Source organism: Panulirus ornatus, chromosome 13 (genome assembly GCF_036320965.1).
Source record: "Panulirus ornatus isolate Po-2019 chromosome 13, ASM3632096v1, whole genome shotgun sequence".
Lineage (NCBI taxonomy): Eukaryota > Metazoa > Arthropoda > Malacostraca > Decapoda > Palinuridae > Panulirus > Panulirus ornatus.
This window is the reverse complement of record NC_092236.1, coordinates 52,702,179-52,720,209: the sequence shown is the minus strand read 5'-3', so window position 1 is coordinate 52,720,209 and position 18,031 is coordinate 52,702,179. Positions and strand designations below refer to the sequence as shown.

Here is an 18,031-nt window from a genome sequence, read left to right as displayed (position 1 = left end):
TTTTTAATTTCCTTCATGGTCTTCCCCTTCCTTTTGGTTCCTCTACTTTTGATCTAAATCAACGTCTCTTTGCTTATCCTCTCCATGTGACTAAATTATTGGAGCACACTCAGGTTGCACTCTCTTAATCATATTCTACTTACTGTCACACGTCTCCTTTACCTTCTCATTCCTTACATGGTACATCCTACTTAATTCATGGGTCATCTGAAGATTGGCCCTCCCACAGTAATTTTCTAGGCTGTTAGTTTAGATTAGGTCAGGTTTGGTCAAGTTAGGTTGACCACAAACATAACCTAATCTAACCTAATTTACCCCAATTTATCCAACCCTATCTTAGAAAAATGGGGAGGGAAGCAAATCTTCAGGTAATCCTAATTATCATACTGTGCTCTAGCATTTTACATATAACATGTCCACCCTTTTCCACTTTTTAACATTTAGTGGCCCAAGTTTTGTACCAATATAGCACTGTTAGGACTAATATACAGGAGGTCCCTGGATTATGAATGGGTTAGGTTGCTGGACCCTGCTCATGTCAGTAAATAAAACAAGATGCATAGAATTAGAGGAAATGCTTATACCTTTCTGTGATAATATTTTAAACACTTATTGTATACCGAAGTAGGTATGTTCAATAGAACATCATGTTAGGCAACATAATAGTTAGTAGGCAGCCGGTGACCAGGGAGGTATGTTACCAGTGCTACCCACCTGGGTATCAGGAGGTTTAGTGACATCTGCTTAGTGAACCAGCTTTTTAGAGTTTGTCAGGTTGCACTCCTTTGACCCAGGTAGCTGTCTTTTCTTTATGCCTCACTAACGTGTGGACTACTGGCATTCTGTCTGCAAACGTACAATCTTGCTTTGTCATATGTGACACTTGACAACAATTAACTCACACAGCTCATTCTTCTTAACTTTAGATTTTCCTGTGGTGAGCACTATGCACTAGTCCTGCCTTTTGGCAAAATGGTAGGAGCAGTAGATAGAAGTAGTAGGTAGGAACATTTAGGCAGCATTATTAGGTAGAAACATTAGGTAGAAGCAGTAGGTAGGAGCATTAAATAGAAAAAGTCATTAGGAATATTGAATAGGAGTCTTTGCAAATACTGCACTAGACTTGCCCTCTGCCAGTGATCTGTTAAGGGTGAGGCACTAAAGGCTAAGAAGTGGCACTGGAGTTCTTTAGTTATGGAGACTGTTGCTGTGGCCACCCCTGTGAAGGAGTTCCAATGGGAACAGTCATCAGAGATATAGAGATAGATAGATAGACAAAATTTAATTTTTCTTCAGAGCTCATTCATTAGTACAAATGTTCATAGGTTGGATGCTTGTAAGTTGGAGACTCCCTTGTGCCATCAAAATACCCATCTGTTACCTTACAGACAGTGACCTCTCCTTGCACATACTCCCCTGTGCATGCTTGCACCCTACGATTCACTTCATTTTCCATAGTTCCAACCACTGCCATATCCACTCCTAGGAATCACAGGCACTCTATATCCTCCAGGCTCTCCCCTCTGATTCAACATTGATATCCAGAGAGTTGAAGGAAACTTCTTTTAGTATCCTGGAATCTTAGAATTTCTCATGGGAGGGAATCTCTGCTTAGGCAAGGATACTCATTTTTATGAATCCATTTTACCTCTTTGTTGGAGGCTGTAAGTTTTGAAAGATAGCCTATACTGTTGGCCTTCCTGAACCCTTCCCTGGGGGGATGCCATTTCATGTGTGGTAGGGTGGCGATGGAAGTGGGTGAAGGCAGCAAGTATGAATATGTACATGTGTGTATATGTATATGTCTATGTATGTATATGTATGTATACGTTGAAATATATATATGTATGTATATGTGCATGTATGGGCATTTATGTATATACATGAGTATGTGGGTGGGTTGGGCCATTCCTTGTCTGTTTCCTTGCGTTACCTCGCTGATGCGGGAGATGGCGGTTAAGTATAATAAATAGAAATGAAATATAAATGAATTAATCAATGATAGGGAATAGGGGAGAAAGAGTACTGATATGAATAAATTAATCAGTGATAGGGAATAGGGGAGAAAGGACTCTAGCTAAGTATCTCTTGCATGTTGTAGAAGGCAGTTAAAAGGGATGGGAGTGGGCTGCTAGAGATCACCCTGTCATGTATTACTTTCCAAAAGAAGGACCAGAGATAAGAGCCAAACAATCTCTTCCTCTAAGCCTCTGTTCACTGTTCTGGATGTTACGTTACTCATGTGGGAAATAGGGAGCAAGTAAGAAAGAATGACTATTTTTAAGTGTCAATTTTATCTGATATGGCTTAGGGGTGCAATCATCAGGGATGAATGACCTTCGTTCTTTGAGAGATTGCAGGGGACATCTTGTTTAATACTATTTATTAGTTTTTGGTTTAATCTTGTTTGATTTTTGGGTGCATTTCTGTGTAATGCACGACACTTAGACATGAAGGCCATCATCAAAAATAGAAGAATAAGTTAAATATCATTTGCAAAATTTTAACTTATTTTGATTTGACTAGATTATGATATTACCTGTCTTACAAATTATGTAAATCTACAAATCAGAATTTCTTTGGCTAAGTTTTAGTCTGAGATTTAGTAGATTAAGGCAAAATCCAAGATGGCTGACTACTACAGGAAAAAGGGAAACATAGTTCTCTTAAAAACATTATAAAGAACTTTTTTGATGCAAAAATGTTTATTTCATATTGTTAGAAATACTACAAAGTGAATATGAGTGTTGAGAATTTTAAACCGAACTCTTATAAATTTAGTTACAAATTAAAAAATCAAAGATGGTTGCCATAGACAGTGACCTTTAATATTCTTTTTCAACTTACTGGCAAGGGATATTTGAAGATTTTTTATCTCCTTTATGCAGAATGTTGAATTATTGAGTAGTAATGAGGTATGTAGATTTCCAGGGAGTATAAACAACTGAGATCATTCAAATTAGATGCCTGAGAAACAGGTTATATTACCAGATGGCTACATCAACTTACATATGCATAGTTTCAATGAGCCATTTCCTGTGTATCTGAAAACCACTTCAGGCCAACTCACTGTCATCCATTTCAGCCTCTGTGACACCGTCAGAGTATTCTTACACTTGGAAGCTCCTTTGCCTTTACAAAACATTATGCAGGTGAGTATTCGCTTAGTGCAGCTGTTACACCCAGTCATACAAGCACATTTCCTGAGATTCAACACCTCATGGTGCTGACAGCTGTACTAGAAGATCATGATGTGGACAGCATGTTGATCCAAGCATTTCTCAAGCACAGTCAAGAGGACAGATTTTTGTTGGTGATAGAAGACCTACAGCTTTCCCTAGCTCAAAATAATGGTGAGCTCATTGGAAATGTGCTTAAGTTAGCCATAGCTGACAGGAGGCTGCATAATCTGGGTGCAAAATGTCACTTTCTAGCAATCTTTCTTCTGAAGGTCTCTGCATGCTGGCTGTTAAGATCTGTTTCTTGTTCTTGGCAGTACTACATGGTTGTGAAGTGTGGGTAGGAATCTGTGATCTTTTTGTGCAGACAGGTCATCAAGTTCATAAAGCCATGAAAAGACTGCATTTTTTTAAAAGTGTTTCCTTGCCCACACCATCAAAGGAGGAAACCATGTCACTTCCAGTGAGTGCATGTGCAGCAAGAATGTTCGGCATGATAGCTATGTGCACCCTGACAACCTTGTTGAATTTTATGACAAAGGGACATGCAGTGCATGACTCCATGATGAGGGCTACATCTTTAGGCAGTCAGTTTGTTCTTGTGTACAGATGATGAGCCAGGATAACTAGAACACCACTGTCATCTGAAACACCTCGGACAGATTGCTGCCCAGTGAAAGTTTTTAGGATCATGTGGAATGCCATTAGGATGTCAACTTCTTCATGAGAGAGAGTTGTCTGCAGAGTGCCAGCTCCCATGTGTATTGGGTGCAGCTCCAATCTGATGATGATACTCGCATGTCTGATGATGGCTGAGTAGAATTCCTTTGATCAACAATCTTTCATATGACTTGTTCTTTGTTGGCTGTAATGTTCAAGACCATGATTTGCTCTGGAAGTGGCAAGTCTTCATTGAAGTTGTAGACACAGTTGAACCCTTTCCATTGTGCAGCTCATTAAGCAGGACATGGTTCTCAACTTATAGTAGTGCTCAAACACCACATGTAGAATGGTGTTGTTTTAGCATGGTGCATGCTTGTAGCCACTGTTGCAGTAATGAAGTATGAAAATTTGATGGATGAAGTGAGGGAGGGTACCACTCAGAGTATAGCACAGGCATCCAGGATAATCACAGGTGGAGGTTCCTGACCATATTTTAAATCATGACCTGAATTTTTCCTTTTTAGAACTGGTATGCTGGTCGTATTCATATCTGTGATACTGTAAAGTGGTAATTGAATGATGAGCCAGTTTGTGTGAAAACAAAGTCACTAGCAATGATGAATAGATAATCATGTGTAGATACATAGTCATGAATACACTGTTTATATTTTACAACTTGAAGAAATCTTTGATAATGAGAAATAAAACAAATACATTAACAAATGGAAAGAAAGATTTAACAAATATATTTCACTGATATGTTTTGGAAAGAGATTTCTCACAAAGATTTTCACTGGACGCACAAATCTTGAAGAACAAAAGCAGGAAATGCTATGTGGCACTGATCTCCAATGCAGTAGATATGCAGACAGTCGATTTAGAAACTATAGTTTGATTACATTCTGACACTTCAGCATTCTCATACAATCTTGATTTCTTCATTCATTAAGTTTTATTGCCACTTAATTTTGTTGACCATGGTTTTCCCTAGACAGATACATTATGCCTGAAAGATTACTATATGACTTCAGACAGTTTTAGCAGAGAGCTTGGTATGTGTTTTATTATTAACTTGTTGCTCTTCCACACTATTGGAATGAACTAAGCAAGACTCAGAGACTAAATTTAGACAGCTTCAGCAGCAGACCAAAACAGTGCTCTAATGACCTCAGATGCAGCTGTCTTGTGAAGAGAGCTCCTCATTTCATGTATTGAAATCATAGGATTTGAAATAAGCAAGTCTCACATATCTCAGATATCAAAAGGCTGCAAAGCAACTTAGTACAAGCTGTGAAACATGGTGTGAAGCTTTTAAAAGAAAATCTTGCTTGGACTCTAGTGTGCCAGGATGACACTTAAGGTAGTTTTGTTGCTATTCTTGGCCTTCTGACTAAGTTTTTCTAAAACCTCCTTCATTTTAGTGAGCTCTCATGGCTCATGGGACAAACCAACCCTGTAGGGAAATGTAAGCTCTGAATGAAAAACTTTTTTCTGGGGAAGTTTCATGTGAGCATTTTCTGGCTGTATTTTTCACCCTTCCTTTCCATCTCTATCAACAATCCTTTTTCCACTTATGTTCTGCAGTCTGAAAATAATGAGGTGCATCTTTACTGATAACCTAATGATGATGATGTCTTGCTGAGTGGCTGTTAATGATTGGTCTGAGGCTAGACTTGGACCAAGCCTTGCCAATAATTACCTGTCAAGTGGTTAATGAAGGGTGATACCTATTTACCTCACCAATAAGATAGGGAGTGTAAAAGGTTTTCCAGTGCCTGGGGGTCTTAGATGTCTCTCATGGCCATGGAGAGAAAGAGTTTTCATGCTTAAAAACTCAAATTTTCTTTGCCTGCCCTTTGGACGCCACCCATATGTAGATACAAGCACTGATTTGATTTAACATATTTGAGGACCCAAAAGAGTATTCATACTTAAAAACTCAAATTTTCTCTGCCTGCCCTTTAGACATCACCCATATGTAGGGACAAGCATTGATTTGATTTAACGTATTTGAAGACCCTTCATACCTATGATGTAGCTTTCACAAGGAAGACACTGAACAACTATTACTCAGCTGTCTTTATAATTACACTGCTCAGGCAAGCACACATTGTGTCCTGTGAGTGTGGCCAGTGATATGCTAATTTTCCGAGCACTGCAGGACCCTTACAGAATGGCCCTGTGGTTGCAAGGTTCAAGATTCAAGGATAATCAAATATATTTGCAATCAGGTTTTACATAATTAGATTATGATTTTACATGACAGCTAGAGACTGAGTGTGAATGAATGTTGCCTTTTTTGTCTGTTTTCCTGGTGCTGCCTTACTGAAGCAGGGGGTAGTGATGCTGTTTCCTGTGAGGCAGGGTAGCGACAGGAGTGGATGGAGGCACATGAGTATGAATGTGTACATGTTTATATGTATATGTCTGTGTGTTTGTATGTATGTGTTGATATGTATATATATGTATATGTGTATCTGTGGGCATTTATATATATATATGTGTGTGTATATGAGTGGATGGTCCATTTCTTTGTTTTCTTGGTGCTACCTCGCTGATGCTGGAAACAGCGATTATGTATAATAAGATATATGAAATGAAAAATGTTACTAAACTCTCTTCTTGATAGTACCCCAGTGTGGGCTGACAAGTAACCATAATAGCTAACTGGTGGAAAATTTGTGCCTTAGATCATTCTGTGTTTAACTTTTTCTGAATCTTGTAATCCTCCTTATCTGTGGCCAGTTTCTCACTTCTTGTTTTTAGGTAGTGGATGCCTTTGCATAACTTAAGTTTTTACATCCTGAATATTCAGCTAAGAATTCACAAGGCTCACAGTTGTTTAACTGTTGATGAAAGTGCTGGGCCTTTCCCATTTATATGGACCAGAAATGGGTATGTACACTCTCACTGTAGCATTGCTAAAACCTTTCATACACAGGCTTATCATGGTTGATCATATTGCCCTATTTATTGGCACTGCCCATATTCATGTCACTTTCATGAAGAACTTCAACTCCTTCTTCATATTGTTTCTTTAAGCTTTAGATTGTTGGAGAACCAACAAAATGGACACACACGTTACTTAGTGACTTCCGCATCACTTGCCTGTAGAATTTCCAATTGTTAAAGTTGATAACATAATGTGCTTTTTTTTTGTATCACCAGCAACACTACTCCCATTACTGGATACGGGATGCATATTGGGTGTCTTATGAATTACAAGGACAAAATACACAGAATTATCATGGAAGAGCAGGAGACATAGTCATGTGGATTCAAAATAGAGCAGACAATGACCTTTGGTGATATATGGATGCATTGGCTAAGACAGTGCCCAGGAAACAGAGTAGCAAGTTCCACAAACATGAGCCCTATATCACCAAGTACTGATATTCTTGCATGTGCCAAAGTATGGCACATTGGACAAGAGATGTTAGAGTTTGATCTCTGGCTTTGGTACATTATACATTACAGCTAGAGTTTGGATGTGTGCAAATGAGGCCATAGTTTGTTTTTTCCTGGTGCTTCTTTATTAATGTGGAAGAGGCAGTTAAGTTTGGAAAAGCTTAGAGATGGAGCTCAGGAACATAGTCATATATGTGAACCAATCTCCTATGTTTAAGCTTTGACCAATAACAGTATTATAAGTTCATCATCGAACTATGTAATACTGTATTGCTCTTTCTGTTAATCTTAACTTGAAAAAGAAATATAGAGCCAAAACATTCATTTGTATATATAACCATGTGTAACTTGGCAAATCTAATTTCTGTTCATCAATCACCCTTGCTGATTTATGGAATCAGATTTAAAGGAGAGAGCTGTGTAAGGGAGAAAGTTGATTGGAACTTTATGAGGATTATGAAAGAAAATTGTGACCATGAATGTAAAATGAAAAAGGACTGCATAGTTCTGCCAGCAATAATTTGAGGATGTGAAACATGGAAGTTGAATGGAGGAGATATCTGTTTAAGTGGTTCTTCCATTGTCTGTAGATGGGATAGAGGTAAAAATGATGAAATACCTAGAGTTGGAATGTGGTGTCTTAAAAGAAATACCTTGAAATGGTTTAGTCATGTGGTAAGGATGCATGATGTTAAAGTAAATATATAGGATTGGGGTAGAAGAAAATAGAATGAGGGAAAGATAGTCAGCATCCTGGAAAGGGAAAAAGTGGAAATATATTTGGAAGAAGACCCCAAGAGAGCATTAAGGGGATGGCTCATGATAAAGAGGTTTGTTTAGGTATGGCAGCCTGGAGGGTTTTCTACAAAACTCTCGTGTAGACCTCTGTAAGGGAACTAAAAATCAGAGATATTTATGAATTTACCCAAAAGTATTCTAAGCACCATTGAAGTTATATTTTCAATTTGTGATAGTCTCTGACTCTCAGACTTTGTTTTCTTAAAGGTATGTACTGATGTGCATGAGCATTGGTTGTGAGAATCAGGTGGTTTTCTATTATAGGATGGGAAATATGTTTAATCATTAGTGTTGATTACTATGTTCTTTACAAACCACACATTTCAGATGCTGGCTTGGACTACCATTTGGAAAAAGAAGATGAACCAGGCATAGCATTGGATCTAGAGAAAACCTTGGCTGATGTAAACTGCACTGAATTTGCTGTAGTACGAGACAACAGTATGTAATGGATCTTAATGTTTTGCTGTAGTTTTGGAAAGAATCCTCTCTTTGATAACAGGCAAATGTCTATTCTCTTCATATTAACTATCTGCTAGGGTTGACCATCCATATGTTTTCTTAATCCTGACAGTATCTTTTGAAAGCTAAATTATCTGCACAGTGTCAATGTGATTCACACATGTTTTGCAGTACTATAAGTTGAGATGAGTCACCTATGCTTTAGTGAGTTTTGGTATCGGTTTATAAGGTGGATCGCTTTTAACTCGACTCTGTCAAGTAAGGATGCAGAGCTGGAACCACCCAGGATGTGAGAGCAGTACTCCATACAAGGACAAATCAATCCCTTGTATAAATAGAGCAGCTGTTCAGAAGAGAGTTTGGACATCTAAACATGACACCCAGTTTCTTTGAGGCAGACTTAGCTATTCCTGTGATATGGGTGGTGTGATAACAGAGTTGAAAGCAAAACTAGGAAAAGGGGATGCAGAGATGGAGCGTGGTAATGAGATATGATGGCAAGTGACAAGCCTGTTTGTGGATGAGAGGATTTGTAGAAGGTTGTGTGTTTTATGATTTGTGTAGATTTAGATGATTGAAGGTAAATGCGAGTAGAAGTAAAGTAATGGTGCTTGAAAGAAAACAGAGTGAAAGTATAGATTTTGTAAAATCCTATTGAATGACAGATGAAAAGTGTAGTAAATTATGTTATAGATGTAGGTGAAAGGACTGGCAGAGGTGAAAGAATTAAGTATTTAGGAGCTCTCTTGGGCAAATTTGGTGATATGGAAGGAGAGATAAGGTAGAGAGCAGGACAGGGTAGAAAAGTCACTGGGTTCATTAAGAGAATAATGAAGGGTGGAGGTGTAAGCATGGAAAAGAAGAAAGGATTAAGGGACAGCATAGTCCTTAAGATTCCAGGCAGTAGAAACAGCTATTTCAGAGAATGAAAAAAGAAATGAGGAGGTGTATGAGAGATGTGTTATGGCAGGGAATGCAAAGGGAATGAATTTTGGAGGTAGAGTGGGTGAAATTAATACTTTGAGGTAGTTTGATCATGTGGAAAGAATGCAAGACAGGGAGTTAACAAGGAGAGTATATTATAGTACGATTAAAGGGATTGGTGTAAGAGGAAGACCACCTATGACATGAGGAAATAGATTGGAAGAGTACTGGAGGGAAAGAAATAGAAGAATGCATGGAATGGTAAATGCAAGGGAGGCATGGAAGGGTAGAGATAAGTGGACACACTTACTGTGGTAACCTCCATGATGGGAGTTCCCTGAGGGAATGGGCACCAGAGATATGAATAGTTAGATGAGGTAGGGGAAAAAGAATTCTACCTTCATATTCCCTCTGTCATAGAAGACAACTAAAGGTAATGGGAGTAAGGGGTTGGAACCCCCCTTCTTGTAATTCAATTTGTAAAAGAAGGGACGAAAGAAGCCAAGCATGGAGTACTCATCCTCCTCAAAGGCTTAAGCTAGGGTGTCTGGATGTATGTGGATGTAACCAAAATGAGAAGAGAGGAGAGATAGGTAGTATGTTTGAGGAAAGAAACCTGGATATTCTGGCTTTGGGTGAAAAGTCCATGGGTAAAGGGGCAGAATGGTTTGGAAATGTCTTAGGAGTGAAGACAAGGGTTGGCAAGAGGACAGATGTTAGGGAAGGAGTAGCACTATTGAAGCAAGAGTTGTAGGAATGTGTGATGTAAGAAAAAATTAAAGTGGATGGTTGGAGATGGTTGATTATTAGTGCTTATGCACTTGGCCATGAGAAGAAAGATCATGAGATGCAAGTGTTTTGGGAGCATTTGAGTGAGTGTGTCAGCACTTTTGATGTAAGAGACAGGTGATGGGTGATTTGAATGCAAAGTTGAGTAATGTGGCAGTTGAGGGTATAATTTGGGGGCATGGGGTATTGAGTGTTATGAATGGAAATGGAGAACAGCTTGTGGAGTTGTGTGCAGAAAAAGGACTGGTGATTGGGAATACTTGGTTTAGAAAGAGGGAATATACCTATGTGAGTAGGAGAGATGGTCAGTGGTCATTATTAGATTACATATTTATTGATTAGCATGTAAAAGAGAGACTTTTGAATGTGTAAATATATCTTTTTTAATGGCACCTCCTCTTCCAGCAGCCCCTTCTAAGCATAAATATTGGCACCTCGATAAAGCTGACTGAAATAACTTACAAAAATTCTTTTCTGACTTTCCTTGTGTAAATTACTGTCTCCTGTGTGGTGATGCTTCTGTCCTCCCCAGACATATAGCAAAGGTTATTGCCGAAGGAATGGAAGTATTTATCCTTTCTTCCTCCAAGAAGCCCTCTTCTTCCTATCCATGATTCAAACATTTAGGCTAAAAAAACTCTCCTTCCACTGACTCCCATTCATCATTTATCAGAACCTGTAATCATTACAATTACATTATCCATGAGGCAAAGTATTCCTTTATTCAGAGAAAGTGCAATCCTCATCATCCACTGATTGGATTTTCCGGTCTTTAGCTTAGGGCATTGCTAACAACCTCTGTCACTTTACTTTTCCTTCCCTTCTCCATTCTGATGACAGTACCTTAGTTGTCTCTCCCATAGACAAAGAAACTCTCTTTGGTTCCTATTTCTCCTCAAATTCCACCTTGGATGACTAACATTCTTTCACCCCCTGATGCACCTCTTACTAATCCTTTGCCCCTCCCTGTAATCTTTTTCAGACTGGCTGAAAAGCACATCTCTCTCTGGACACAAGCAAGGATTATGGTCCTGATGGCATCCATCTCTATGTACTGAAAGAGTGTGCCTCTGAACTTGCTCCTGTGCGTGCTTGTCTGTTCCGCTTCTGTATAAACAACAGAACTTTTTTATCTTCTTGGAGGCATGCATTGGTACATCCCAATCTCAAGAAAGGTGACCATTCTAATGCCTCAGACTATCATCCTCTTGTTTTTACATCTTCCACTTTCAGAGATTTTGAATCCTACCCCAGTTCCCAGCCCCCATTTCCATAGATGTCTTGAATCTCACAGTCCTCTATCTAATCACCTGTATGACTTCTGTAAGGTGATATCCACTAGTGATATTCTTTCCTATCTTACTAATATCTAGTCATCATCCCTGAAAGATTTTGGGGAGTCTTGTGTAGTTGCTCTTGACATATCCAAAGCTTTTGACAGGGTATGGCATCAGGGTCTCATCTCTAAGCTCCCTCCTTTGGCTTCCCTTCCTCATTTTGTACCTTCATATCTAGCTTCCTTCCCAGCCAGTGTGTCTCTGTGGTTGTTGATGGATCAGCCTTCTCCTGTTTCTCCATCAACAGTGGTGTCTCTCAAGAATCTGTCCTGTACCCTAAACTTTTTCTCCTTTTTATTAATGATTTCCTCTCTTCCACAAATGCCCAAATGCACTCACATGCTGAGGACTCAACATTGCATTCCTCCACATCCTTCAGTTCTGCTCCTCCTCCTCTCACTTGATCTGCATCTCGTTATGACACAACTTCCTTATTGAATTCAGACTCAGACAGGATGTTTCATTGGTTAGACAAAATCAAGTTAAGTTTAATGCCTCCAAGACCCAGTTACCATCATCTTTCTATCAATATTTCCTCAACTTTCCTGTTTCATGTCTCCTTTGATGGTTCTGTGATTTTGCCTCTTGACTCAAGGAGTATACTTTGTGTTACTGTAACATCTACTCTTCCTTGGAAACCCCACATCACAGAGATTTCGAAGTCTGCCTGTAAGAAACTAGGAGTCCTGTTTAGATATCAAAATTTCTTTTCATTCTGCTCCGTTTATACAAAGGTTTGATTCATCCTTGAATGATGCACTGCTCTCACATCTGGTAGGGGAAGGTATATGTGTCAGAAACCTCTGTACAGTTAGGGCCAGTGCGTTTCTCTCAAATATTTTCTCCAGGTGTAAGGGCAGTTGAAAGACATCCTCTGTCCTTGGCTTTGAATTAATTGAACCAGAATTCTTTTTTCCCATGGTATTCATCTGAGAAAGATTCTCTTCATCTGATAGCTTTTTATGGTTTAGTAATGCTGGGACAACACCTTGGTGCCAAAGGATCCCTCTGATATGGCACAAGCTTCTGTTTATACCTCAGGTTTATTCTAGATCTTTTCAGAGTTGGAGGACACTGACATTAGTCTTGGAGTAAGGAATCTACATATGTGTATATATTTTTTCTTAGACCTTCTCCAAGCAAAGGTGTAGAGTATGATACCATATGACCTTTTACATAATATTTACCCTTTTACTCATTTCAATATGTCAACCTGAAATACATTTACCTTCCTTGAAGAGTCTGATGTCTCAGAAGTGACTTTATCTTTAACTTAGAGTTTTTTCTTTATCCTTTATCATGACAGAACAATGATAATGGCACTATTGCCTCTTGAGAGGACCCTTTAAGACTCCTTGATTTGTTCCTTCTTGTGAAGGGACTGGTTGCCTCTCCCCTGCAGCCCAAGTGAAAGCTTCCAAGTCTTATCCTGTAGTTTTTGGTTGTATAGTACCTCACCTTGTTATATGATACCTATCCTTATACCCTTGGGCCTTGGGAGGAGAGTTGTATTTCACCACATCCTGACACTAGATCTTGTCTTTTACAGTCTCTTGATAGGTTTAGTTTAACCAAAAATCCCATTTTGGCTGAGAATTGATTATAAGATTTAGGAGTAGCCTTTTTAAATCCGCTCATGAAAGTTTCACCAAGAGAGCTTTATGCTCCAGCCCAGTTGCTTCTCACAGAAATCCTTATGATGTCAAGATTACCAGTGTGACTTTATTTGTAGATCCTTGTCTTTCAACCCCTCCTGGTGAGATGAATATCACCACATGTATCTAGAGTACCTCTTACTGTCTCAACCAGGGCTGTATCCTTGAACATATGTCGTAAGAGGGTAGCCCATACATTTGCCTTCCTCAGAATCCTTCTGAAGGAAATATAGTAAAAATGTCTTTGGCACCATTCTTTGACCTTCATAAAACGGTACCTTTGTTTGGATGTTGAGGATCTACCCTCTGTGTCCAGGGTTCATATGATTCATCTTTGAAGGTCATTAGTTTTGCCTTAGTGTTAGTGTCATCTGAAAGTATTTTCTTTAACCCTCTTTCATGTAAGAATGCTCTCATATTTGTGAGACAGACCACAAAGTAGAGAGATGTAAGTTTTGAAAATGTCCAAGGCAGTCCCACAAGCACCTTTCCCAGCTTTCTCTTCCTTTTCAAAAGACCTTTTCTATATACATTCTTGATCATCTTGGGTTAGCATCTGTGAACTACATAATTTGAGCTCCAGGTACCTAGCAGAGGGAAGATTGGTGATATCAGCATGGCGGCAGTTGCCTATTGGCCAAGAGAAGACTTATTAAAAGAGCATGCAGCCGTGAATACCCTTGGGTTGTTTAGGGCTGGTGCCTCCTCACTGAAATGTGAGGGTATGAAGTATTTTGGCCCTTATTCATTTCAGGGGAATATATTTCATGCTTGCTGGACATTGCCTAAGAATAAAAAATGTTTTCAGTTTTTTCAAACCTGCATTTTTTTTATACCTTCCTTTCTTGTGGAGCAGGTTCCCCACATGTTACAGTCCGAAACCAAGTTTGGGCGAGTCATTTGAGTAGTGGTAGTCTCAACTTACCCCCGTAGATTTGCAAAAGCTTTTCAGTTTTTAAAGTAATTTTCCTCCATTGTTGTTTTTGTTATAACAAAACTTATGATGATATTTTCTGCTACAGTAGGGCCAAAGATGATATTTTATGATCATTTTCAGGTAAAAGAATTGATACTCCGGTGGATACCAACAACATGTCAACTGTAGAGGCTACCTTGTACCGGTCGTATAAAGTTATGTGGTTACTTAAATTTGGCAAATGTGAAGCCTGTCTAGGTATGTACTTATCTGAAATAGATGATTAATGAAACTTTCTGGTATGTTTGACACCAGTCTTAGGAATGTGAGATATGTAGGTGTTTCATATTTTTTAAATTTTTTAGGAAGAACAATTTGAGAGTCTATTTTCAGAGAAGGTTGCACCTTAAATAGGGGTTATGGATAAATAGGCTATTTTTTTTGTGTTAGCAAGCTTCATTTCTGTTATTAGTATTACCACTGGGAATAATTTATGACCTTCAGCACTGCCTGAGCCAAGTAGGTCAGGTATGGACCTAGTTACAGGAATGTACCAAGACCAGTCAGTCATAACCAGATGTACAAAGGGGAGACAAGAGGAGATGAAAACATTAGAAAACAGATATATGGGAAATTGTCAAAGAGGAAGACTAGAGGTTAATGCAACTAAGGAAACATTCAAAGGATTTTGGAGTCAAAAATTCAGCTGATTGGAGGGGATTCAAGAAATACAAAATCAGAAGGTAAAGCCATTAAAAAGCAAGTAGTGGAGGGGATTCAAGAAATACAAAATCAGAAGGCAAAGCCATTAAAAAGCAAGTAAAGTCAAATGAGACTTTTTTAGATGTGCTAGAAGCTGTTCATTTGGATGAAAGAATGAAAACTGGAATCAAGGATCGAATAAGGAAAATGCACCTGATATTGTTAGAGTTGTGGAAACAGATTTTTACTAAAGTGTTGAGATCTCTCCTGTTCTGCGTAGCAAATGGTAGCAAAGAAAGAAAGAGAAGGCAAAGGAAAGGGAATATTGACCCTCATGATAAAGGATATCCTTAAGTTTTGAGATATTGTTAAAGATGGACCATTTAGACAATACATAATGGGAAGAAGTGCATAGTAGTGTTATTATTATATAATCCTACAAAGAATTGCAGCGATTCATAACATACATACATCAATTACAATGACGGAACAATCAGGATGATAAAGTACCTAAGATGGGGATTACATTTATAAAGAGACACACCGAGGGAATTTTGATTAATATAGTGTTAAGGAGTCATAAAACACACAGTTTTAGAGAGTATTTAGGAAAATGTTTTATACCAGTATGTTATTGAATACCCTTGGATTAAGGGGCTGATAACACATCATTGCTAGATCTTATCTTTACATTTACTCCTGTGGATATTGAGAATATTACATGATACTCCAATTAGAAGTAGTGATCTTGTAATGCTTAATTTTTAAGATGTTGTGAATAAGGACATTAAAAGAAGAGAGGTAAGACAAGACAAAGAGGAGATATGATTATGAAAAGTATGCCAGCCACATCAGTATCTATGGTAAAGTATGTTGGGAAATGGAGTTCCTTAGCTGCAAACCAGGGTTTTGTAGCGAAAAGTTCTGTGAAATTTACAGAGAGGGAGTAGAGACATGGGTATTCCAAAACTAAGGAAATGTTAAGAAAGAAAAAAGAATTATTTACCAAAAATGTCTAAAAGCAAAGGAGCTTTGAGATTTGCAGTGGCAAGGATATGATTAGTACTTCAGCCTGCCAGCTTTGTAGGGTATAAGATACCAAGGACTGAGTTTAGCAAAATAAGAAAGGAGGAACAAAGAAACTTTTAAAAAGATATTTTGGACAAGGCAGGAGAGAATCCAAAACTTTTTCTTCATTTTTTCCTGACATTTTCTTGTGAACACAATAAACAGCAAACAAGTACGCAAGGAAAGAAAGTGTTTGTTTATAATTACCCCAGGGCCAGTTTCTCTAAAAGGCTCCTGCAACTGAAGGCTGTGCTACATCCATTAGCTTGGAAATATAGACTCCTTTATTGTGAGAATATCTTTGATGAGACTGTACTCCTGATGATACATCTTTTAGAAGATGCCTTTTCACTAACAGTGTAACCTGAAGCAGGCAGAGTACAGTAACATACACACACACTTTTTTTCCTTTTTCATACTTGATCGCCATTTCCCGCATTAATAAGGTACTACCAGAAACAGACAAGGAATGTTCACATCTGCTCACATCCATTCTCTATCTGTCATGTGTAATGCGCCAAAACCATGGCTCCCTATCCACAACAAGGCCCCAGAGACCTTTCCATGGTTTACACTGGATGTTTCATATGCTCTGGCTCAGCCCATTCACAGCATACCGACCCAGCTATATCACATTGTTCCAATTCACTCTATCCTGGGCACACCTTTCACCTCCCTGCAGTACCAGCCCCAGTCGATCAAAATCCTTTTCACTCCCTCTTTCTATCTCCAGTTTGGTGTTCCTGTTCTTTTTCCCTCAACTTCTGACATATATATTTTCTTTTTCAACTTTTCCTCACTCATTCTTTCCAAATATCCAAACCATTTCAGCACACCCTCTTCTACTTTCTCAGTCAGTCTCTTTATTACCACACATCTCTCTTACCCTCTCATTACTTACTCAGTCAAACCACCTCTTACCACACCTCCTTAAACCTTTCATTTCCAACACATCCACCATCTTCCACACAGCCTTATCTATAGCCTATGCCATGCATCCATATATTATCGTTAGGACTGCTATTCCTTCAGACATGCCCATTTTTGCCTACATAGATAACATTCTCTCCATACATTCATCAGTGCTCCCAGAACCTTTGCCCCCTTCCCCACCCTATGACTCACTTCTGCTTCCATGTTGTCCTCTGGCAACCGTGTCCACTCCTGCATATCTAAAACACTTTGCTTCCAATTTTTTTCAATTCAAACTCACACCCCGACCAATTTGTCCCTTAACCCTGCTAAACCTAATAACCTTACTTTGATTCACATTCATTCTCAATTTTCTTCTTTCACACACTCTACCAAACTCAGTCACCAGTTTTTGCAGTTTCTCACTCAAATCAGCCACCATTGCTGTACCATCAACAAACAACTTACTCACTTCCCTGGCTCTCTCATTCCCTACATATTGCATGCATGCCACTCTCTCCAAAACTCTCACATTTATCTCCCTCACCACCCCATCCATAAACAAATTAAACAGCCATGTTGACATCACATACCCCTGCTGCACACCAACCTTCACTTGGAACCATTCATTCTCCTCTCTTCTGACTCATACACAAGCCTTACACCCTTGATAAAATCTTCTCACAACTTCTAGCAGCTTTTCCCCCAAACCTTATATTCTTAAGACCTTCCACAAAGCTTCTCTGTCAACCCCTATCATATACCTTTTCCAGATCCGTAAATGCCACATACATATTCATCTGTTTTTCTAAATACTTCTCATTCTCTGTTTCTTTAGTGACCTTGTCATGATTTGCAATTATGTTTTAAGTAAGAGTCCAGTCTGCCAGGCGAGACATCTGCATACACCAAAATAGTAGTGGGCCCAAGATTGAGCTCTACAGCTTGCCACTTTTGACCCCAACTCATTTTGAGAATACCATCACCTTCTCACTTATCACATTTATTCGCAGGTTTTGGAAAAGTATATTTTAACACCTTTTGGCAGTGACGTGAATTAAAGTAAAGATGCTCCTATAGTAATGAATTTGGGTTATAGATGTTTATATTTATTTTATTTTGAAGAGTTAACCACTGATACTTGATCATATGTAATGGTTTGAGGGCACTTTACTATCATTTCATGGGTTGATCACAATATGTTGTCCATGATTATAT

General features: G+C 38.7%; 1 protein-coding gene across 3 annotated transcripts in view; it reads left to right on the top strand.

Moving 5' to 3' along the window:
- Sin1 (SAPK-interacting protein 1) overlaps window positions 1–18,031 on the top strand; it is a 74,218-nt gene that overhangs the window by 44,372 nt on the left and 11,815 nt on the right. For all 3 annotated transcript variants that reach the window (XM_071668921.1, XM_071668919.1, XM_071668920.1), the window contains exons 8-9: window positions 8,376–8,489; window positions 14,273–14,389. In XM_071668921.1, coding sequence (XP_071525022.1) covers window positions 8,376–8,489; window positions 14,273–14,389 — 231 coding nt within the window. The remainder of the gene's footprint in view (window positions 1–8,375; window positions 8,490–14,272; window positions 14,390–18,031) is intronic.